Here is a 24,324-nt window from a genome sequence, read left to right on the forward strand (position 1 = left end):
GGCTAGCCGAGCAGGTTAAGCGATTTACGCGTCGCTAATTTACGCTAATGTTTGCCTTTCACGTTTCCGCATAAATGCACAGGCAATGCGGCAACATCAGTCCCTGGGTTTTCCCCCATTTTCCCGCATTTGCTCCGCTTGCGCGCAGCTCCACTTCGTTTTCCCCAGGTTTCCATCAGACGTGTCCCCGGCTGTCACATGTGAGAGCATTTTCATATTCCGCCAGAGAAGACAACACTTTCGCAGGCTGTTTAAACATGAAATAAGTAAATTATATGACATCTTGTTGTTGCAGGCATTCCCTTAAACATCAAGGGCGTGTCCTTTCGCCTTTCTCCCGTGGGTGCAAAATGTATTTTAATGAACTTAATTCTTTCAGCTGCCTGCGTTTTTCCTTCTTGACTTTGTTTCTTTGTTTTTGATCTTGGAAAAGTTATATATTTTTGTTCTTTGAGGAAAATAAATCTGTCGTTACGTGCATATTTACTGAAGCCTAAATAAGAACTCGACAATTAACAATAAAAACTATTGTTAAAGTAATTAAAATTAAATTCAAAAAGCTATTTGACAAAATATAAAATAATAAAATACATACTCTTGGTCGTTTTTCACGAAAAACAGGACTTTTAAATTTAATTTAAAACTCTTTCCAGCTTTCTTTTGACATCTTAATAGAATTCAATCGAATTAATTTCCATTACGTATACGCCAAGTGGGCGCCATGCCCTCTCGACAAACGAGCTTAATTACCTCTGTGAGCTGACGCATTAAATTTAATCTTTTTAACGCTTCTTTCCCGTTTTATCCTTGCAGCGACGAATATTCGATACCAGATCACAGGCGGTAACATAGGCAATGCCTTTGCCGTACAGAACACCACCGGTGTCATTTACGTGGCAAGTCCACTCGACTACGAAACGCGGCCAAGGGTAAGTAGTCAACTGCTCTGGAAAATGTCTACAACTGCTGACAGGGTCGGCTCGCCCACTAGAAAGTACTGAAAGAAATAATTTGCTTAATGAATAAATTAAACTTTAAATTTGTAGACTTTTTAGATTTTAGAATAATTTACCATAGTTAAGTTATTTTAAGCCATACTTTATGAATCTAAAATTTGTTCAAATTTAGGTTATTTCCATTTGGATAGTTTTTTTTTTTTTTTTCAGTACAGACACTTGTCTACAAGTTGATGCACATTTTTCTTAGTCTTATTTTTCTGCTAGGGTCTAACTTTGCGTTGCATGCATAATTTATATATTTTTCTGCCTTGGTAAAGAACAACAACAACGGCAGCAACAAAAAAAAAAAAATGTAAAACTATGCAAAACTTTTGGGGAAGGGAGCCAAACTTTCAACAAGGCAGGACGAGGCGTATAAAAAAATTAATCCGAAAAAGGGAAAATTCGCTTACATGCCGAAAGCATTTCCATTCCAAAAGGCTGCATGGGTAGCAGGGATATAAAGAGAGCTACAGCTGTCGTTACATTTCCCAATGCGCATTTTTAACGCGATTGCTAACGCACCCATACGCCACTGAGGAAAATCATTTAATATTTAAGATTTAACTTTGATTTTTAACTGAAATTTTGAAATTTTAATTTTTGTACAAAGATTATACAAGCTAAATTATTTCTAAAAAATATTTCAATAAAGAATTTAAAGTCAAGACACCTTTTTCTCAAGTTATTCAAAGAGTCTGAGAGTTTTCTCATAAATTATCCATTGAAATATATTCCTCTGTGCATAACAGACATATGTACACATGTGGTAGCTCCACCCCCTCCCATATCCTGCATCGTGGACTCATCACCTCTACGCAACTTGTTTTGGCACCCCCTCAGAACTGGAAATCCGTGTAGCTGTCAATGCCCAGCCATGCAACAAGCTCTGCTAGTGCCACAACCAAAACAACAAGCCACAGCACCCCGAACATGTGTTGCCAATTTCGTATTTGGTACTACTCTTTTTTCTGCATTTTTTTTTTTTTTTTTTTTTTTTTCGTTTGTTACATTGTTTTGTTCAACCCGGGGAAAAAAGTTTCCATGCCCGTTCATGCGATTTTGGCTTTTGTTGTTCCAATTGCTACTCCGAGAGTCAGCATTAAGCACGTCAAGCCGGAATAAATCTCTCTTTCCCACTTCGGAAACTCCCATGGAAAATTTTCATAAATCTAGTTATTGTTACCGAGTTTTCAAATTCACTTTGCTGCATTAGTATTATTAGTTTGGCCAGTAGAAAACGAAAAACATTATTATTTGACTTTGTTTTGAGTTCTATTTAGGCTGCTTAATATAAATTTGTTATGCTTTTGATGTAAAGTTTATGTGTTAATGAAGAGAGAAGTTTTTAGAATAAAATATTTAATATATCTCTGATTATATTATATATTTTTACAGTATGAACTGCGGCTAGAGGCGACGAGAAATCGCAAAAACAACTACACCACTGTTGTGATCAACGTTCGCGATGTCAACGATAATCCACCGGTTTTCGATCGTCAAACATATCGCACACAAATTACTGAGGAAGACGATCGCAATCTGCCCAAACGTATTCTGCAGGTAATTAATCAGCTTTTCTGTAACAAAATAGAATACTTTTCGTGTGAAAAGAAGAAAACGTATTAAAGGCTGATCGAAGAAAATCCGATTAAAAGTGCTGCCTACTTTTTGGGATAACATTTATAGGCTCCAACACAGTTTCAATATTGACACTAGCAGCACCACGAACAGCAAAGAAAATACAGAACAATACACACAATACATGTAATTTGCATAAAAAGCCAAAAAAAGTGAAACAATAAAAAAGAATGGCAAGCCGAGGGCAAACAGCAGGCTGGGAAACTCAAGTGGCAAACGGATAGCACCCCCAGAATGTGATTGGGAAAGCGGTGAAATGCGGATAACCGGGCCTGGCAAAAGGGAAAAGTTCTCCGTTCGCGTGCAGCAATTCAGCCGTAAATACAAATAAATACTCATTCATTAATAATAACGTGATAGTTGCGCAACGGCACTGCACACACACATAAATACATACATCAACTTTATGTATCCGCATTCGTATATGCACACACATAAGAAAAAACACTCATGCCGTGTGTATATATCTCTGAACAAGCGACTTTTATTCAAGCAATAATTTACCAGCATAAAGAACAGAGTACAGGGAAAAAACTTTATGGCTACATCAGAATTTGAATACTCTTTCAACGGATGAATTTAAGAAAACTTAGTAAGTGTTTGCACAAAATGATGAGAACAGCAGCCAATGAAGAGATGCCTTCTCAAAGCGAGAAATATATAAGAAAATTGCCTCGGGACTTCTCTCTTAATTCAATTGAGTTTCAATTCGCACAAAGAGCATGCAATTTCTGCCAACTTGCTGGTTTGCACTTTAACATTAAATACAAATTAAAATTGCACAGCTCAACGAGCGCATCCTTAATCGGCGAAAGCAAAAACAAGGCGATTTTTTAATTACACATTTATGGCGTGGCAAAACTGGCTACAGGAGGCAGGCATTGTCCTGGCTGGCCGCATAATTGACGATATTTTCGTATATTTCTGTACAAAATGCGTTTGCCGTCGCCGACACCTTTGGACCCAAATTGATTCTTGTGCGCGGCGAATGAAATGCAAATATTTTTATGTAAAGCGCTGCACTTGCCGGGAATATATGGTAAAGGCATTTCAATTATAGCCGTGCATGAGGGCGGGCCTGTGTGTTGTCGCTGAGAGAGAGGACAATGGAACGCAGGCACTCGAAGGCTCGCTTCCGCCCCGAAACGGGGCGGGGCAATAATAATGGGCACAATGATGGCACGTAGACAACTCTTTTGTCATATCAAATTGTGTTGAACATTTAACGTAAATTGTCGCATTGTGAATGGGCCTGAATGGGGATGGCGGGGATGGCCGGAAATGGTTGGGGGAAAATGGGGCGGTGGGGAATGGCAGGCACTTAACACGTGACGATGATTTAATGGACCAAGGACCCAAAGGATATTGCTACAAGTTTGTCTGTAATTGTCAACTGAAACCCGCTTTTTTACCCATTACAATAGAAAATGGGTTGCACACATGCAGGACTCATGCATAACTTGCTTTGTTTTATACTCTGATAACTCCACTCTGCCATAGAGAAAGGATACTTAGATTCAAAGGGAAACTGAACAAGGCAATTATTTCCTTTACGTAACATTATTCTGTTTTTATCTCCACTGGCAACAAGCATTGCATTTTGCATTTTACACACTATTTCTCAAGTACTTAGCTGCTTGTTACAGTGGATTACAAGTACTTGAAGTACATTACCCATGTAAATATCTGAGTGTGGAATTCCTCAATTTATAGCTAAATATTTTCAAGTCTCTGCGGATTACAATTGCTCAATTGTTTTTCATTTATTCGATTTTATTCCATTTCGCCCAGGCCTCTCATTCAGCCCAATCAAACTCGATGACCATTTGCCTATGATCAAATATTCCAAGAAAATGCCCCTAAATGCTGATTTCATTTACTAACCGCAAGGCCGAAAACGAACAAAATAAAAATAAAACAATAAAACAAAAGAAAAACCCCAAATCCGATTGAATAATTACATAAATCTCTGTAATATTAGCATTTCTTTCTCCCTTTTTTTGAGAGTCTGACAATATTTTGTGGCCATCGAGGGGAAGCAAAAAATAAAATGGGCAAAAAATAGAAGAGCGAAAATATCGAAGCATAAATTTACAAGCAATCTGGCTGGCAAGGGCACGCCCACTGTCCAGATTTTTTCAGCCTCCCACCGGGCATTCCGAACCCCTCTCCGCTTTTGCCCATTTCAACATTCACGTTGCCCTTTATTGGACATTTAAAGCATTTGGCTCATTTGCATATTTGATTTATAGCCTCCAATATAGTAAGCAGCGTCCAGCGAGGGCACGAAAAATCGCTTAACCCCCCGTCGATTTCGGCAGCACCTGAAAATGATTCTGATTTCGATTCCCTTCTATCCGATATATAATGCACTTTTTGTGACCAACCGCATTTCGTTCTCTCTTTCAGGTTACCGCCACCGATGGCGATGTAGATAGACCAATAAATATTGTATATTTCCTGACTGGCCAGGGCATCGACCCTGATAATCCTGCGAATAGTAAATTTGATATAAATCGCACAACGGGCGATATTTTTGTACTCAAGGTAAGTTTCTGTCAAAGAATTTTGCGTATTTTTAGGGGTGATTTGAAACACTGTCTATTTATTTGATACAACCTTAAATTTATCAGCTTATTATAGGTTTACAGCCTAACCCTTAACAGATTTCAATTTAGAGTCCCCTCGTAAAGCCGGCGTAATGAAAGCCAGTTAAAAATTGTCCCTACCCCCTCTGGCTCTCCCCTAACAGCAAAAATAAAAAGAAATAAAAAAGCGAAATAAGTTTTTCGTTTGTGCTTCAGTTGGGGGTACTACATAAGCCCCAGGGGGCTTTCGGACGGAGGGACTCCGCTTTGGCCCGTCACAATTGAGCCACAGTTTATGCTCGCACAATGGCGCAGTTTATATTGTGTGACGAGCGAGCAGTTAAAAAATGAGAGGGTCACTGCCTTTTGGACGCCGAGTATGGGACTGAGGCTACCCTGAATTTATGCGGGTCGGGTGACCTTGCCAGGGCTGTGGTCCAAGTGCTGGTATTGAATAAATAACCCAAAATAAGTCCACAGAGAACGTCATAATTTTTATTAGCATTAAAAAAGTCTCCTGCACCTACTTAATATTTGCATAAAAAAAAAGAAAAGGTGTTTTTTTGGGCTTTAGAAAATGTTAAATTGAATAAATTGTTAATAGGGAAATTGATGGCAGCAACAAAAGAACTTGTAACTTTTTGATTTTATATTTTTAAAATAGAAATGGAAAAGGGAAAAAATGGTACGCAGTGTAAAATGTATTTATTAGAATATTATATTTGGAATAAATATTTTCCCCTTATAATAAATGTTCCTTTATATCATTTATTATTCGTTTTATGTTGTTTAATAGTCACCGCCTGCTACCCTATCCCAGCAGCCAAATGCCCTCGCAAAAAAAGTTAAGTGACTTGACACCTCTTTTAATATTTTTCCACAGCATCACTCGTTTCATAAGCGGAAACGCTTGAAAACGTGTTCAATATTTAACACTTTTTGTCGGCTTCTGATTTCTGTCATCCCTTACCACCCTTGCGATGGCTCGACTTTTGTAAATTGTAAAAGCTTTCGGCGCGATTCGGTGGCGTATGATTAATTTAAAACTGTGTCAAACCGCACACAGTGGACGGTGGTTGGGCAGGACATACAACAAATAATGACATTTAGATGCAACAAAAAACGTGCCACCGTTGGCTGTCAGCTACACAGACTCCAATTAATTTCAAAGTCCATAAAAACAAACGGGTCAAAGTGGCAATAGCCAACGAGTGGAAAGCAGTGTTGCTAGCTCTGGATTATATAGAATGAAAGCTTATCATTAATTAAAAAAAAAGCTTAGACTGACTTAGCTTAATTAATTTACTAATGGGGGAGTGTTTTTCTAATAAAATAGAGTTTGGCAAAAATGAAACCCTCTCGAACTTTTGAAAGACAATAAAATAAAGATAAAGTGTAGTTAAGGAGTGAAAAGTATACTGGTATACAAACTTTACCACTTTTGTTTATAAAACACTAAAATAAATATTAAAATCAAAGCTAGTTTCAGCTCGAAAATAGTTGCCACCACTGCTGGACACACAGAGCTAGGGCCACTCCTCCCTGCAGTTTGCATAAAATGTTCAAATGTTGCTGCTGGCGGTTGGTTTGCTTGCTTTATTTGTTTTATTGTTGCCGGATAGGGCTGTTCCCCGATGCGATAGGGATAAAGTGGGCTGAATGGGGTTGAATGGGCGTTGGGGTAAGTGGGCGTGGCAGCGACAGCATGTGGCATTTGTGGTTTTGACGCTCTACAACCGACCACATGTAAATGACGTTCGTCGTTCGTTATTGGAGCGCGGTTTCCTCGCATAAAATTGAGTGTAAAATCAGCCAGGAAAATGGTGGGTTGTGTGTGGGTTGGGAGTTGCATAAAAAAAAATTGAAAAGAGTTAGGCTGAGAGGATGGTGGCCTGGTAGGCTCTAGGCTTCTTCGTTTGGCAAATGCCACTTGCCAGCTGGCTGACAGCATTTAAATTGTAATTGCACTCGCATTGCGTGTCACGTGGCCGGAATATATATTTTTTCCACCCGGCTTTAATTGAGCGAACCGGGCTTAAAGTGTGTTTGCAATGACAGCTGATTGATTTGCAGTATTAAAAAGAATACAATGGAAAATAAATAAGATTTTTCCCAGAATTATTTGCATTACTACTTAATCGTGGAAAGTTATTAAATGCTTGAATACAATTTAGATATAATAATACAGAAGAATAGATAATAAATCCTCCTTTTACTCAACCTTGTTAAATAATTTATTCAATCAGAACTTACACGTGTACATTTCTTGACAGTTTATTTTAGCTCAACCAGTGTAAGGCTGCTTGAGTACAAATACACAGGACTAAGCTTTCATTTACTTCAATAAGACTACAGAATTAATTCATCGTAAAAGCAAATCGTACTCTAGACCACAAATACAGGCAAACGGAATACGTTTCGTATATGTTTTAGCTGAGCAAGCAATGTTTAAGGGTAATTTGAATAGGGAACAAAGCCAAAGTCGGGCCGAATTGTTGACATATTTAGAGACGAACACAAACAAAACGAAACGAACACTGGGGGACATTTCAATCGAATGGATGGCTTTTATTTTGGCATTGGCAATGCAATTTCGTGTGGATAACTCATTTAATGAGAAATAGAAATCTAATAACGCCTCGTGTGTAAGCCAGCCACCGAGCCACCGCAATGCCATCAAAGCCAGGTTGCCACACAAACACAACCAATGGCTGAGGACAGCCCAAGGGTTTCCAGGGGATTCTGCTCGGTTACAGTTTACCGAAGGGCATAAAATAATTTGCAAACAAACAAACAGCTGCCAATGGCTTATCGACACTCGAAAAACCATGAACGTTCCTAATAAATTTATATTTGTGAATATGAGATAATTTTTATCTTAAACTTTTTTTTGGTTTTCTAAAGTTTATTTAGCTCCTCGTTTAATGTATCAAGAAAATCCCGATTTGAAATTGGAATCTGTGTTAATTTTTCTCAATTATATATTCGAGTGTAATTCCTTTTCCCCAGCCTCTGGACCGAGATCAACCGAATGGCAGGCCTCAGTGGCGCTTCACGGTGTTCGCCCAGGACGAGGGTGGCGAGGGCCTAGTTGGCTATGCCGACATTCAGGTTAACCTGAAGGACATCAACGACAATGCCCCGCAGTTTCCGCAGGGCATCTACTTTGGCAACGTCACCGAAAACGGTACCGCCGGCAGTCCCGTGATGACCATGGCCGCTGTGGACTACGACGATCCCAACGAGAGCACCAACGCCAAGCTAATCTATTCGATTGAGAAGAACGTCATCGAGGAGGAGACGGGTGCGCCCATCTTTGAAATTGAGCCGGAGACGGGGCTAATCAAAACCGCAGTCTGCTGTCTGGACAGGGAGCGCACCCCCGACTACTCCATCCAAGTGGTGGCCATGGATGGCGGCGGCCTGAAGGGTGAGTACTCCCTACTAAGGTTCAATCAGCCAGATTGTTTGTCTAGCTGCGAGCCCCTCGAGTGGGCGTTAATATTTATTCGCAGAAATGTTGAGACCCTTGACGTGATTTGGCCATCTCGGCAGTCCAATGACCCATGAATGTTTTCTGGGAATAAAGGTGCCTTCCATTCGGACACCTTTACATGTATATTTCTAAAATATCAAGTATAGATTACCAGGCCAATTACCTCAATGACCACATATTGATTTCTTTAATGTGAATATTCAAGTTCAATCAAGTGGATTGCTTGTCTTGGCCAAGGCCTTAAGTGGGTGTTAATATTAAGTCCAAGGTCCTTCTTTGTCAGCCCCTAAATATTACTTTAACATGACCCCAGTTTCTCGCACTGCATTTTCCTGTAATAGACGCCATTCTGATGCACTCTGCTTTGTTTATTCACCGATTTTGCAGGCACTGGCACTGCCTCGATTCGCGTGAAGGACCTCAACGACATGCCGCCGCAGTTCACCAAGGACGAGTGGTTCACAGAGGTGGATGAGACAAATGGCACTTACATCCCGGAGACACCCATACTCACGGTGACTGTTCAGGACGAGGACGAAACCAACACGTTCCAGTACAAAGTGGTGGCGAATAGTGGCTTTGGGGCGGATAAGTTTGCCATGGTACGGAATGCGGACGGGACTGGTTCGCTGAAAATCATTCAGCCACTGGACTATGAGGATCCCCTACAGAGCAGTGGCTTTCGGTTTCGCATTCAGGTGAACGACAAGGGCGAGGATGGGCCGGGTGGAAGTGATAAGTATCACGTGGCATACTCCTGGGTGGTGGTCAAGCTGCGGGACATCAACGACAATGTGCCCAAGTTCGATCGCGAGCACATCGAAGTCTCCATCTACGAGGACACGAAAGTGGGCACCGTTCTGGAGCAATTTCGAGCCACAGATGCCGATCAGGCAGGTCACTCGAAAGTCACCTACAAGATAGTTCGCTCCACAAATCGCCGCAGGCAATTTGCAATCAGCGACAAGGGAGCAGTCAGCATACAGAGACCGCTGGACAGGGAAACCCTGGATCGGCACCACATCCAAGTCCTGGCCATAGACGATGGCCATCCAGCACGAACTGCAACTGCAACCTTGACTGTGATAGTCAAGGATGTGAACGATAATGGCCCGATTTTTGCGCAGGATTATAGGCCCACTCTGCCGGAAAATGTATCGGGTAAAAAAATCGTGGAGCTGGCTGCCAAGGATGCCGATGATCGACAAAGAGGCAATGGAGGACCCTTTACATTCCGATTGGATCCCCTGGCGAGTGATGAAATAAGAGCCGGTTTCAAAGTAGACTATGACCGCAGTAAGTTTATTTTTAATAATTTATTTTAGAGCATATTAATAGTCTAGCTAAAAAATAACCATTAAAAAATAGTTGAATGCTAATCGTTATCCCAAACATGTGTCCAAGGGCAGGTCAAATCGCTTTGCATAATTAATCGTGCAAAAAAAGAGCGTTAAAAGGCTCACTAAGCCGCACATCTGTCACAGAGACGCAAAAAAAAGCTAATGAGAAATAATCGCCAACATTTTGGAAAATTATAGAATAAAATGTTCAACATATATAATGCATTAGCTTGATTAAAAATGCATTCAATGCGATATGGGAGAGCAATTTATACTAATTACGCATCTCATTTAAGTAATTATGCAAATTAATATCATGCGAGTAACCCAACTAATTTCTTATTTATTTAGGCATTTATACTCTGAATTTGTTTATGGGCGAATAATTAATCTAGCATTCGAAATCAATTATTTATTGTGATACCCAAAGGCCATTCGGGCCCGATTTCAGCCAGGGTCGAGATACTTGACACTCAAACACGTGCCAGGTTGGCAAAGCAAAACAACAAAAATTACAAAAAAAAGGAGCACTGAGTGATAAAAACACATCAATGAGGATGGACCCTAAAACAGAGGACACACAAATACAAAAGAGAAATTCGCCCTGAAATTCAAACTGGCAAAGCAGAAAAACTGGAGGAGAAAATTGAAAAACTTGCTGTCAATGTCAGCGACAGCATTCAAGTGACACCTCAAATTTTCTTTCATTTGATCGATTTTATTGGGTTGCTCTCTAAAGTTTTTCTTTCTGTTTTTGGTTTTTTGCTCGGGATTTTTGTTTCAAATAACTCCCAACAATGGCTACAAAAAGTGTAGAGAAATTTCCATTTGAAAAAAGGAGGATGAAAGAACAAACAGTGAATCGAGATTGGGAATTCAATTTAATTTAAGTCCGGCTTGGAGAATACTCTTTTGAATATAAAAAAATAATAATTCAAATTATAGTCTATATCTATAAAATGTATTATTTTTTCAAAAAAGGAATATTAATTGTATGATATTTATATTCCTTTTACAAACAACGAAAAAGATTAAAAATATATATTTATATATATATATTCTGTTTATTATATCTCTAATTTTACAATTTACCTTTACTAAACAAAAAATATATTAAATAGGTTATACATTTCATTGTTTCGTTTAAGAATCAAGAAAATATATACAAGTTCCAGCCACAAGTCTAGGGAAATGCACTTAACCCTTCGTAAGGCTCAGGGACTATTTTGTTAAGTTCCATTTACAAAAAACAAAAAGAAAAACCTAGAAAGCCGAACGTTGATCCATTTTAGTGCGTGTACTCTTTCCCTCGGGGGAAAACCCATGAATGAAAAACACCAAATCGCAATGAAAACAAGAGCCCGACCAACTGCATCAACTGAGATGATGCCTTCAGGCCGAATTGTGTCCACATTTCTCCGCTCCTCGCTTCTGTGGCACTTTTCTACCAATTTCTCTATCTCTGGCCACAGTTTCCTCAGTTGGCTTTTACAGTGTTTTTTTCGGTTACTAACTTTGTGGCACAAACAATGCTGATGATGCTGATTGTCTGAAACATAATTCAATCACCATTACTATGCAAACAGAGTTTGGTTTAGCGTTTGATTTCGCCTTTGATTGTGTGGCAATTGCCTTGAATGAATGAACTGAATGCGCCAGAGGATTGGGGTGGGGATTGGGATTGGAATCGGCGTAGGGAGGGGTTCGGTTTTGAATTGCAAGTTGTTTGATTTTAGCGTTTTCTGGTTAGATTTACCAACTGCAGCGCAGTGCATTTCGGCCGGATGCAAATTTGCCAAGAGTCCGATTGGATAGTATTACAAATGCAAAAGCAATCTGACAGTTAAAGTTTTGACCTAAAATTAAGTCTCTTAAAGTTGTCAATTTATTAAATATTTTAAAGGAGATAATAAACCAATTATTTAAGTTATTATTCAGTTCCTGGAATTTGTTCTGATATACCCTATATTATTTTTTCCAGGAGGTGACAATGGCAATGGCGTGGCTATTGTCTCATCCCTTCGTCCCTTTGACCGGGAGGTGCAAAAGACCTATGCCATTCCCATAGAGATCAAGGATAACGGAGCTCCGGCTATGACGGGAACCAGCACCTTGACAGTCACCATTGGCGATGTGAATGATAATAAGATGCAACCTGGCAGCAAATCAGTTTTAGTCTACAATTATCAAGGGCAGTCGCAGGATACACAGATTGGAAGGGTCTATGTCAATGATCCGGATGATTGGGATGTTCCCGACAAGAAATACTATTGGGAGGTGCAGGAGCATCAGAGATTCAAACTCGACACAGACACGGGTATCCTTACGATGAAAGCTGGAACCCGAAGGGGCCGCTATCAGCTGAAGTTCAAGGTCTACGACAGGGAGCATGGCCAGGAGGATATTCCGGCCAATTTGAGTGTTACGGTGCGCGACATAACATCAGAGGCTGTGCAGCAGGCTGGATCCATGCGACTGGCTCATATCACGGATGAGGACTTTGTGCGAACTTGGAACCCGGTAAAGAATCAAGTGGAGCCCTCGAAACTAGAGAGATTTAGGAACAAGCTGGCCGAACTGCTGTACACTGATCGCGACAATGTGGATGTGTTCAGTGTGCAGCTCAAGGAGGACTCCCCCTATCCCCTGACAGACGTCCACTTTGCAGCACGATCGGCCACCCAGCAACCGTACTTTAAGGCGGTTCGCCTGAACGGCGTGGTGCAAATGCATCGCGAGGAGATCGAACAGGAAGTGGGACTAAACATCACCATGGTGAATATCAACGAGTGCCTGCACGAGGGCAAGGGAAAGTGCGGCTCCGGCTCCTGTTCGTCCAAGGTGGAGCTGGGCAAGAAACCTTACACGGTTAGCGTGAATCGGACGGCTTTGGTCGGCGTCCGCCTGGAGATCAGTGCCCAGTGTGTGTGCCGGGCCAGGAACTTCACCAACCAGGATCACAATTGCAGGAACCATATCTGCTACAACGGCGGCAGGTGTGTGGAGACCCGAAACGGCCCGAAATGTGTGGCCTGTCCGGTGGGTTACAATGGTCCGCGCTGCCAGCAGTCCACGCGAAGCTTCCGCGGCAATGGATGGGCCTGGTATCCGCCACTTCAGCTCTGCCAGGAATCGCATCTCAGCTTGGAGTTTATTACCCGTGAGGCGGATGGCTTGATCCTGTACAATGGACCCATCGTCCCGCCGAAGCCCGGGGAAACCGTAATCAGTGACTTTGTGTCCCTGGAACTGGAGCAGGGTAACCCCAGGCTGCTCATCGATTTCGGTTCGGGAACTCTGGAGCTGAAGGTCAAGACCAAGAAGACCCTGGATGACGGAGTCTGGCATCGTTTGGACATATTCTGGGATGCCGAGAATGTGCGGATGGTGGTGGACTTCTGTCGCACCGCCTTAGTCTCCGAAATGGAGGACGGCACTCCGCCGGAATTCGATGATAATGCGTGCCAGGCCCGCGGACAGATTCCTCCGTTTGCCGAGTCCCTGAATCTCAATCAGGCCCTACAGCTGGGCGGACTTTACAGGCAGCACTTCGATCAGACCCTTTACAACTGGCAGTACGCCTTCAGCTCTAAGGGTTTCGATGGCTGCATCCGCAATGTCATCCACAATTCCGAGCACTATGATTTGGCCTTCCCCGCCCTGGCCAGGAACAGCTTTCCCGCCTGTCCGCAAACCGACGAGGTTTGCCTGAAGACCGAGCACACGGCTCGGTGCTGGGAACACGGCAATTGTGTGGCCAGCCTGGTCCAGGCCAAGTGCCACTGCCAGCCGGGCTGGATGGGTCCGGGCTGCAATATACCCACCATTCCCACAACCTTCAAGGCTCAGAGCTATGTGAAATTTGCCCTGAGCTTTGAACCCGATCGTTTTTCCACCCAACTGCAGCTGAGATTCCGAACCCGGGAACAGGGCGGCGAGCTCTTCCGGGTGAGTGACCAGCATCATCGCGAATATGCCATCCTGGAGCTGCGACGGGGTCACCTTCAGTTCAGGTACAACCTGAACTCCCTGCGGAACGAGGAGCAGCTCCTCACCCTAACGGCAGTGGCCGTCAACGACGGACAGTGGCACGTGATTCGCATTAGTCGCTACGGATCGGCAGCTCTAATGGAACTGGACGGCGGGGAGTCGAGGCGCTACAACGAGTCCTTCCACTACACCGGCCACCAGTGGCTGACCATTGACAAGCAGGAGGGCGTCTATGCGGGCGGCAAGGCCGAATATACGGGCATTAAGACCTTTGAGGTGCAGGCCGACTTCCAGAGGAGCTGCTTGGACGACATCAGGTGAGAGAGTTTAGCCCTCTTTGCTGCTTTTAGGCCTTTTTCGGACAGAAAGGATACCCTAACAGGATTACGGACAGTTTTGTCAAGAAAGGTTGATAGGTTTTGAACAGAATTGATTTTAGTAATTAGTATTCATATTTAAATAAAATTAATTTAAGTTTAATTGTCAGATATTTTAAAACGAACAATTTACAGATAAAATGTGGCTAAATTAAAGACATGATTATCTCGCTAGCTCAATATTTTTGCCATAAATCGGCAAGCCCCTAGCCATCTCAGTCTGTAGGTAGTTGGGCCACAAATCATAGGAGTCAGTGTGGGAGCCGTTTCTGCATAAAATATTGATTCCAATTCCTTGAATTTATTTCCTCTCCGAAATGCAGGTTGGATGGGAAGCACCTGCCCTTGCCGCCCGCCATGAACGGCACCCAATGGGGCCAGGCGACGATGGCCAGGAATGTGGAAAGGAACTGTCCCTCGAACAGGCCCTGCTCCAATGTCATCTGCCCGGATCCCTTTGACTGCGTCGATTTGTGGAACGAATACGAGTGCACGTAAGTATCTATTTTCAATTTTACTCATGCTTTTTAGGGCTTTTTGTAGCTTGATTCATTAAGTTACAAGCTCCCACGAAAGGTTGTAATTAACTGTTTGAAATTATTTGAACAGCATTACTACAGCATTATTACCTCTTGTAATAATGTAAAATAATTATTAGTTGTACAAAGTGTTCGAGTTATGCATTTTCTTCAATTGAAATTCCATCCCTTTTATCCACATTTGCTTGAAAGCAAAACCGCACCCCGGCAGACATATAAATTTCTGAGAAAGGAGAGACTTTCCTGACATTTTCCAGATGCAGGCGCACAGACAAAGCCAAACAGCAAATTGACACCAAATGCAAAACAAATAATATCAATTGTCATTGCCTGTCTCCCTTTGCTCTTGCAAGACACCACAGAAATAAGTAGGTGATACAGTCAGAAAAAATACAGTACAAAACCAGTTCAAAAAATATTTAAATATTTGTTTCCTTTCTTAAATATATCTCGTTTGGTTTCTGTGTCTTTTATTCAAATAACCCCCATAAAGAAGGTTCCAAAAATTAGCTTAATTGAATGTATTATTCGTTGAAACAAGTTTAGAGTTTTTGCGAGTGTTGGCCATAGGAAGTATCCACATTTGCATAGCCTGGGGAATCTGGGGCACGACTCCTGATCCTCCAGCTTCTGCTTGGCAACACCTCATCGATGATGGGTCGCAGTGGCGGTGGCAGAGCACATTTTCCACATCATTAGTTTTGCGGAGTGACTCCATTTGAGACCCGACGACAGCCAGCAAGGACACCCAATCTGGCACTGCATCATGTCCTTTCGCCATCCTCCTCCGAAGAGCCAGGACCAAGGACTACTAAGCACCCCAGCTGTGAGCTTCTCGCTCCATTTGCTTTCGGGAACAGGAACATCTGGGCCTGCTGCTGCTGCTGCTGCCGCCTTTTAACACGTGTTCGCCCGGCTCTTCTTTGGTCCTTGGTCTTTTCTCTTTGCGTTTTTTTTTTTCTTTATTTAAATAAATTTAAATAGTGGCACACGTTTCGACTTCAGGTGGTGACGTGTCATAAATTATGCTTACTTTAGCCTCAATTTCGCTGCCAGTTGTGGGCAGCAGTTAACGCAGTGCCACGCGAGGAATTTGTGTCACTCAGCCGGGACACTAAGATGTTGGACAAGGAGCTGTCCTCAATTGGAATACGAAATGACTTCAATTTAAATGTGTACCTTAAAGCTTTAACTTTTCCCTTCGTTAAATTGGTCGGGGATATCCTTCCCGCCTAAGCAAAACTTCATGCGCATCAAAAAACAGGAGAATAGGGTGAAAAACTCATGGGGAATTATTCTATTCCTCGCTTGCAAAACTTTGTGTGAAAATAGAAAAAGTGACTTGAGCTTTAAAAGCAAAAAAAATTTTCCTAAAGCGAGAGGCTACACTTCAGTAAAAGTTGGGATACGCTTTGTAAATGAATTTATTCAATTGGGAGATCCTCAAAAAATACTACACAAATAAATAATGATTAAATAGTCTTTAAAAGCCTTGACTAAACTTGGATAGTTGCTAACTGTGCAATTTTACACTGAAATAATATCAAAATGTTTTCGAAAATTCATTCGATATACTGTAAATAAATTATACCAGCCCCTAAGCTCCTCTTAGGATTATTTCTCATGAGTGTAGGTGAAAACCCGCAGTGGCATCATAAATTTCTGCCCATCCCAGTAATCGTCTCTTTTGAATTTGTAATAACTCTCCCCATCCGCCAATGCGATTTTTTCATTCCAGTTGCAGCGAGGGTCGCATCATGTCCTCGGACACCAAGGGCTGTGTGGATCGCAACGAGTGCCTGGACCTGCCCTGCCTGAACGGAGCCACCTGCATCAATCTGGAGCCCCGTCTTCGATATCGGTGCATCTGTCCTGAGGGTTATTGGGGAGAGAACTGTGAGCTCGTCCAGGAGGGGCAGCGCCTGAAGCTGAGCATGGGCGCATTAGGGGCCATATTTGTCTGCCTGATTATCATACTGAGTAAGTACAGTACAGCACCACCGCAAGGGAGGCACCACCGGGCCATTGTCCCACTGTATCCCCCGGGCGCTAAGCGGCTCCCGAAAATTTCCCATTCATGGGTGACAATTAAGCGGCTTAGGCAGCAACATTCTTGCCTTCCATTTCGTACGAAGCTTTGCTCCGCTCTGTTTTTCCCTGTTAATGCAATTTGCTGCGAGGAAACTCCCCTATGAAAAGCGGAAGCAAAAAAAAAAAGGCATAAAAATAACGACGACACTGACATCTGTTTGGACAGTCCTGTGTGTGGGTTGCACATAAAAAAAGGAGTGTTAAGGGTTAACATGGCGAACCCATGCATTTTCAGCAGCATAAAGTGGCAACAAATCCTGTATTCCTTGCTTTATTTTTGTAACACTTTTTTACGCCCAGACAGGAGGCAATTTGTTAGTTTAGGAGGGTTGAGAAAATATTTGCATAGTGGCTAATTAAGCCAGGGAAAAACGAGTAAAAAACTTGTTGTTTATAAGTTGTCTGCAGGACACTTTCATAGATAAAAGAAGTAAGTTGTGAAGAATATTTTTAAATTTAAATTTGTTTGTATTTTTATTTGAAAGGAAATTTATCAGCTGAAATTTAAATTACAAATTCAGGGCTTAAATATGAATAACAGTGATTTTTTAAATTTAAATTTATTTGTTTTTTTATGTAATGGAAAGTTTATCAGCTTATAAAACCATGAATGTTTAATTCTGGAAATCAGTAAATGTATAAATACATGTTTTATGAAACTTACTTCTCGTTGTTACTGTCACTTGGCCACTTTTAGGTCTTTACATTAATTTGGGGAAACCAAATTCTGAATTCATTTAAAATCAACTCTAGTGAGAAGATATGCTGTAAAAACATAATCCTTCCAAGATATTTTTAGTTGGCCGATGCCAGAGCCAATTAGTGCTATTTTATAGCTTGAAAAAAGCAATGGCAGAAAATGGAATACAATTTCAGCGAAATTCTGGGCACTTAATGGATTTTCCGAACAAGTGTTAAGTGGCTTTTGGCCATTTGGTTATTTTTCCGGCCCGGATCCCCCGCTCCCTTGCAATCCATGCAAATGCGTTTCCTCGCACGCAATGCGCGACAATCTATTTTCGTTTCGCCGGCTCGTCTGGGATTTGAAAGGATTTTCAATTAGCGCAACATTTTCACCACGTTCCAGATTTGTTTTAAATGTCTCTCTCTCTCTCTCTCCATCTCTCTCTATTTCTATCTGTGCAAATCCTGGGCGAGCCTGGCCTGTTGGCAATTTATTTTCGGCCATATTTAAAAGTGACGCTGATTTATCCGGCCGCCAAAGGGGGTCCAACTTTAATGAGTCCTTGCTGTAAGGCTGCAGCTGGGACAACAACAAAGGCAGGCGGAACCTTAAGCTAATTAGTCGCTGCTAAGGCAGATAATTACACAGTCGGCTGCGGGTGTAAAAACAATGCCTGGAAGTGGCCATAAAACCGCTAAACCGCAAAATAGGCGCAATAAATAAACGGACAGGCCGCCCAGGAGTACTTTCATCGTTGCCACCATCCGCTTGTCCTTCTTTATGATGTGAAAATATCTCAAGAACCGAAACATAAAATCTGACAGCCTCAGTACGGATTTCCTTCACTGACTGCTGTCTTGATACCCGCTAGTTTCAATGATTTCAGGGGTATATAGTAAATATACTAAAGCATGTAACAGGGGGAAGGATAAGGACAATCAATCAGAATTACTTTCTTTACTAGCTCTTAGAAAAGATTTTCTAAAATGTTGAATCGTAATAAAGCACACCCATATGTAGTAGTTGATACAAGTACCAGGTATCTCATAGTCTGGTGACATCAGCTTTGCGATCCTACTTGTTTTTGTACTCTGTTGATTTACCCCAAAGTGGCTCTGACAGCAAGGGAGGCAGGCCGGTGGAAAACACAAACTAAATAATTATCTAACATTATTTACAGTCGACGCTTTTTCATGTCCTGTCTCTGGTGCTGCTCCTGTGTAATCTGTGAATCGCTGAACTGTATTTTAGCATAAAGTTTCAAGTGGAGCAACTACAAAGTCCCCTTGCCTCCCCGTACGTCCTTCGGTTTCGCTACTCTTGATGAGCTGACCTGGTCAGCAAGTTCAGGCCAGCAACAAGATATTACTCGGGGTCCTTGGCTATATAGTTAAGTGCAAACAAAGGCCGTTAAAGAGCTTTTGGTCCGGCTTTTGTTCATCTTACAGGATATTTTTGCCTTTGTTTTTGCAAGTTTTTATGTAGGTTAGTAGGAGAGTAGATGCTGCTGGCTGCTGTGTAGTTTTCGGGCTTTTTCTTGTTTTATTTTCCTGGTCGGCGGAGGTAATGTTGATTAAAGGCTGATGAATGAACAGCTTGGCCATGGCCTGCTTAGCAAAATATTGTGCAGTTTATCCCTGGCTTCGGACTTTAAAATCAGATTTGAGAACATCTTTTTTATAGTGCAAATTTAACAAACTAACTAACCGTTTTGGCTAGGCCAATAATTGAATCCTGGGCTTTTGGGCAGCGCTGGACTTTCGAGCACGTATCGAAATAGAAATAGTTTTTATAACTTTTCTGTGAACGAAATTATTTATTTAGCACGTTTTAAGCGTTTGCGTGCGAAAGCAATTTAATTTCTGTATGCTCTATATATAGAAAAAACTATTATTTTATGCTCGGAAACGATAATTTACTTAATTAAATGTATTGCTTTTGTATGTTTTTATATTTGCCAATAAAATAGGCTTAACAATTCATTTGTTTTGGGGAATTATCGAATTTTGAAAAGGTTTTATTAAATTAAAAGCCAATTGTTATTTAGTTTATTATCTAGTAAATTGTATGCAATTTGCAAGTGTTTTTGATTCATGTTTTTTTTATTTATTCCTTAATCTTCTTAAACACTCCCTTGTAAATAAACATAGAAATATAATTGTTTGTCATGACAGTTTTTTTTAATTACTTCAGCTTTCTTTATTTTACCTTTGCGGAAACACTCGAGTTAGAACCAAACTTTATGAGAGATTTTCTTCTTCGATTCGTGAAAGTTTCCCAACAGATTTGGTCTGCTTCGCTTTTAGGACGAGTTATCGAAGATTTCTGTTCTGTTCTGTTGGCTGAGGGAAGGCACATTAATAGCAAAACTTGTGCGGCAAGATAATTTAGAAAGTTTCTCGCTCCTTTCTGCGGCTAGAGACAAATTTAATGCACTCCAAGCCATGGCCAAGAACTGGCAATGAACTATTTTCGGTTCAATTCTGGTTTCGGGTTTCGGGTTTCGGGTTTGAGACTGGGTTTTGTGTCCTGCTGCTTTTGCAACTTTATGCTGTAATTGTTGCATTAAAGTTTCCAGTTCTGCAGTCACAGGCGTAGCAGGATGCGAGGATAGTGGTCCGAGTTGCCCACATTGACAGTCATTTGCCAACTAAGCGGATTACAAGTCGACCAAAAACATTCACATTCCAAATGCACATTTCGAGGCCCGGCGAGTCTTCGTGCCATGAAAACTTGTCATGTCCTTGTGTGCGTTTGCCCCTTTACTTTAGTTTTCTTAAGTAGCATAAAGTTATTAATAAGTTTTCCTCCCCTCAACCACTGCAACATATTTTCGGAAAACTCCCAACATCTCTGTGCTTCTGTTTGTCGTGTAAGCCAGCAGTCAGTCAGGCCCCTTTTCCCAGAGACAGCAGCAGAGCGAGAAAAAATACTGGGAAACTCTCTCGTAGACTTGCATTTTATCATTTGCGCTTCAGTTGACAGCAATATTAACTTGGCTCTGGCTTTGCGAGGAGGTTAAGCAAACAGCTAAGTAAAAATAATTAAAACTCTGTCTCAGCTTCTCCAAAATGACAAGCCAAGGATGTTTTCTCGGGATTTATTTCCCGCTTTTTTTGGTTTTTAATGCCCCAGCATTTCTGCTGGGCTAAGCGGATTCATTAGTTGCAATAACTGCCAGCTGACTTTCACAGAGCCACCAGCAAAGTTCATTTATAAAGAATCCTCAAACATTTCTTCACTCGCCAGTTGATTCCATTTAATTGTTGGTAACTTGAAGCGGCCCTGAAAATGTTTTTTTCCTTAATGTTGGCAGTCATTCTAGGACCTTAAGCTTATTGATTTTTGTTACAAAAATGTAACCTAGAATTTATTAAGAGGTAATTACTTACTTACTTAGTTTACTTAACTTTAATTCCTGAAGTGTTGAATATTTTTTAGAGTACTTATTCTCCCCCCTCGTAAGGTATGTAGTATCAGTTTGTCTCGCCTCTGCAGAGCAAGAGAAACGGAAAAGGAAAGCAGCACAACGGTTTTTTCTACATTTAATTACCTTCATTAAATTTAAATGAAGTTGTTGTTATGGCTCTGACAGTAAACAGACAACGAACAGACTTTCTGGCCCCGCTTCAATTTCACAATTTCCTGTGTTTTTTGTTGGAAAATAAACATTCCGTACTTGGATAGGGAAAAAGAAGATTTTATGGAAAAAGGGACAACAAAAAATTTAAACAATTACGGCGAGAATTTAAAGAAAGAATGTCCTACAAAAGCTAGAGCAATTTAGCTAGAAAGATATAAAAATAAATAGTTGATGGGGAAATGTAGTCATGAGAGTTGAAATTCAGTTTGTGCTAATATTGAATACAATTCCGTTACAGTTCTCGCCCTGATCTTCGTGCTATACAGCCGCAAACGCAAGACGACCAAGAAAAAGAAGCGCTCCGGCCCCGAAAAGGATGTCCGCGAAACGGTCATCAGCTACGAGGACGAGGGCGGCGGCGAGGACGACATGACGGCCTTTGACATCACGCCACTGCAAATACCAATCAGCGCCCAGGGAGGACCGCCGGACATCGCCGCCTGCAAGATGCCCATAATCTGTGAGTAAATAGCACTGAAGTGCCTGGGAACTGGCCAAGTAATTGGTCGACTGTTTGCCCTCAGATCCCGTAATGACGCTGCTGCCACCTGGCCAGGAGCTCAACGTGGCCTATCTGATGGAGGAGCGTAAGCAGCGCATCGACAAGGATCCCAATGCGCCGCCCTTCGACGACCTGCGCAATTTCACCTTCGAGGGCAGCGGCAGTATTGCCGAGTCGCTGAGCTCGCTAGCCTCTGGTAAGACACAATGGGCTTTATTTATTTAAATATTTAAGAATTTACTACTTTAAATTTAACAATTTTTAGTTTAAATGAATTAGATTTACATAAAAAAGTATCTAATATTTTACTCGGCTGTATTATTTAAGTGTTCTGACATCTCTGTTACAATATCTTTTTTGAGCAAATTCCCTAACTCGCCACACCACTCCCACTTGTCCAATTCCAGGCACTGATGATGAGAATCAAGACTTTAACTATCTGCAGAACTGGGGTCCACGTTTCAATGCTCTGGCCGCCATGTACGTGCACGATAAGGCGAAAGCCAAGCAGCTTCCATCGGATGGAGGCGGAGGACCCGGAGCGTCATCATTATCGCCAACGGGAGGAGGAGGTCACGGTGGAGGTGGAGCAGATGGAGCAGTAAGAGCAACGTCATCGTCCCTGGCAGTGGCTGTTGCAACCGGCAGTGGGGCAGGTCCTGGAGGTGGCAGTGGCAGCATCAGTGCCGGTGTCAGTGGGTTAATGTCCCAGCCCGATGCCGACAAAGTTGTATTATAAAAATAAATAGTTAAGTTGTAGTTAAAATGATGTTTCAGCTGTAAGCACAATGGGGAAAAGGAAGGAGGAGTTTTCCAACCCGAAAACAGGTGTTTTGTGTATTCGTGTGTCTGGTTATGGTTAATTTTATGTACATGTGGCTAACAGTGGAATTTAAGGCTAACATAAGATTTTAGATGTTTTCTCACACACATAAGATATAGAGGAGGGGCTTAGATAAGAGTTCTTGAACATAATAAAGATACTTTTCTAAATCTTTTCTTTCCGAGACGTCTTCTCAAAATTCCTTTATCAAAACTTAAGCAAGTTCTAAAGAAATTTCGTTCGTAAATGATCTTAGACTTTGGGAGAAACTTACTTTCCAACCTTTCTCTAAAATCTTTCTCTTTTCTCACCTTCAACTGCATTTTCTCCATGACTTCCAACTGAACCAACGGATAAATCAATGAATAATTCCCTAATAATATACATGTTTAAATTAAGGATACTATACATTGGAAAAAGAGTTTATAAAACTTGCTATAAATTAGTTAAAGACCCTGTATAAATACGGTGTAGCACGTAAGTTGAGCGAAACTATTCTCAAATTTTCCCCAATTTCCCCCAGAAAATGTTGAACGTTGCAACTTTTGTGAGCCACCGAAGAGGGGGAAACGTGTCCGATTCCACCGACCAGGTGGCACCAGGAAAAAACCTGGAAACCGAGGCTGAAATCTGCCACCAAACCCGCAGCCACAAAAGTTTGCAGAGCAGAGCAGAGCGTAGAAAATTTAATAGGAGAAAAATCATAACTAACTTTGGTGAAATTAAGCGAGGGAAAAAAACTGTAACATAATTGTGTACATATTAAATACTCTGTAATTCTATCATTAAATTAAAGGCTACTGCAGCGAAAACAAAAACTCACGTGGAAACCAACTAATAGACTAATTAACTACAATTAAACCTACATTTAATTACTGACAACAGAGACCGGAAACAAAATACGAGTGTTGATCAAACCAATTTCAAATTTCCGCATTTACTAGAAACTACACAACCAGTACAGAAAACGAGAATATAATAAAAACATTGTAATATGCATTAAATTATGAGTCATACACAAGAAAATGGTTAATTACATTTACGTTAGTTAATGGACAACTTGTTAGTAGTTAGCGTCTAAGCATAATTTTCTAAAAATCAATAAAGCCCAACAAAAAAAAAAAAAATATAAATAAAAATACGATTCAATAAAGTGTAACTTCCATGCGTGTGTCTGTTCCTCTTTTTTGTAACCATTTCTGGATGGCTGCCAATCCGGCAATCCGCTTGTTGACACTGCCTAATGATCCTTGGAGCCGCTCCCATTTCACCCACTTCCGGGCCAGACATTCCGGCATTTGTGCCGTAAACGCGCCGTTAAGTCCCGGCAAAGGTGTCCGAATGGAAGCCGCCGCCGAGAGGAAGCCACTTTCAGCGCCTCCTGCAAAGTGAAGCGAAGTTCAACGGAGCGTTTGACAGGGCAACATGCATTGCCTCTTACACAAGCCAGAAGAGCTGTCAGGGGCGGCGAGGAGCACATCCAAAGTGAGGGCCAATTCCTTCTAGGCCGTAAAAATCTAAAATAATAACCTTAAAAAAAAAATCCCTCTGAGGCAGTGACCTTTGAAATTTTTCGGTTCAGGTTGTGGGTTTTTCTGTAGATTTTTTGGT

At 41.5% G+C, this 24,324-nt stretch overlaps 1 protein-coding gene across 5 annotated transcripts in view; it reads left to right on the forward strand.

The window, feature by feature from the left end:
* The window catches only part of CadN2 (Cadherin-N2), a 75,099-nt gene extending 51,219 nt beyond the window's left edge, over positions 1-23,880 (forward strand). For 3 of the 5 annotated variants that reach the window (XM_070283426.1, XM_017166948.3, XM_070283427.1), the window contains 11 exons: positions 814-929; positions 2,397-2,561; positions 5,049-5,186; positions 8,237-8,657; positions 9,111-10,019; positions 12,045-14,370; positions 14,754-14,924; positions 16,708-16,949; positions 21,627-21,848; positions 21,913-22,086; positions 22,298-23,880. In XM_070283426.1, the coding sequence (XP_070139527.1) occupies positions 814-929; positions 2,397-2,561; positions 5,049-5,186; positions 8,237-8,657; positions 9,111-10,019; positions 12,045-14,370; positions 14,754-14,924; positions 16,708-16,949; positions 21,627-21,848; positions 21,913-22,086; positions 22,298-22,629 (5,216 nt within the window). In that variant the 3' untranslated portion in view covers positions 22,630-23,880. The remainder of the gene's footprint in view (positions 1-813; positions 930-2,396; positions 2,562-5,048; positions 5,187-8,236; positions 8,658-9,110; positions 10,020-12,044; positions 14,371-14,753; positions 14,925-16,707; positions 16,950-21,626; positions 21,849-21,912; positions 22,087-22,297) is intronic. The other 2 variants (XM_070283428.1, XM_070283429.1) reach the window with 2 other exon arrangements.
* Positions 23,881-24,324: the final 444 nt, after the last annotated feature.

Source organism: Drosophila kikkawai, chromosome 2L (assembly GCF_030179895.1).
Source record: "Drosophila kikkawai strain 14028-0561.14 chromosome 2L, DkikHiC1v2, whole genome shotgun sequence".
NCBI classification, from domain to species: Eukaryota; Metazoa; Arthropoda; class Insecta; order Diptera; family Drosophilidae; genus Drosophila; species Drosophila kikkawai.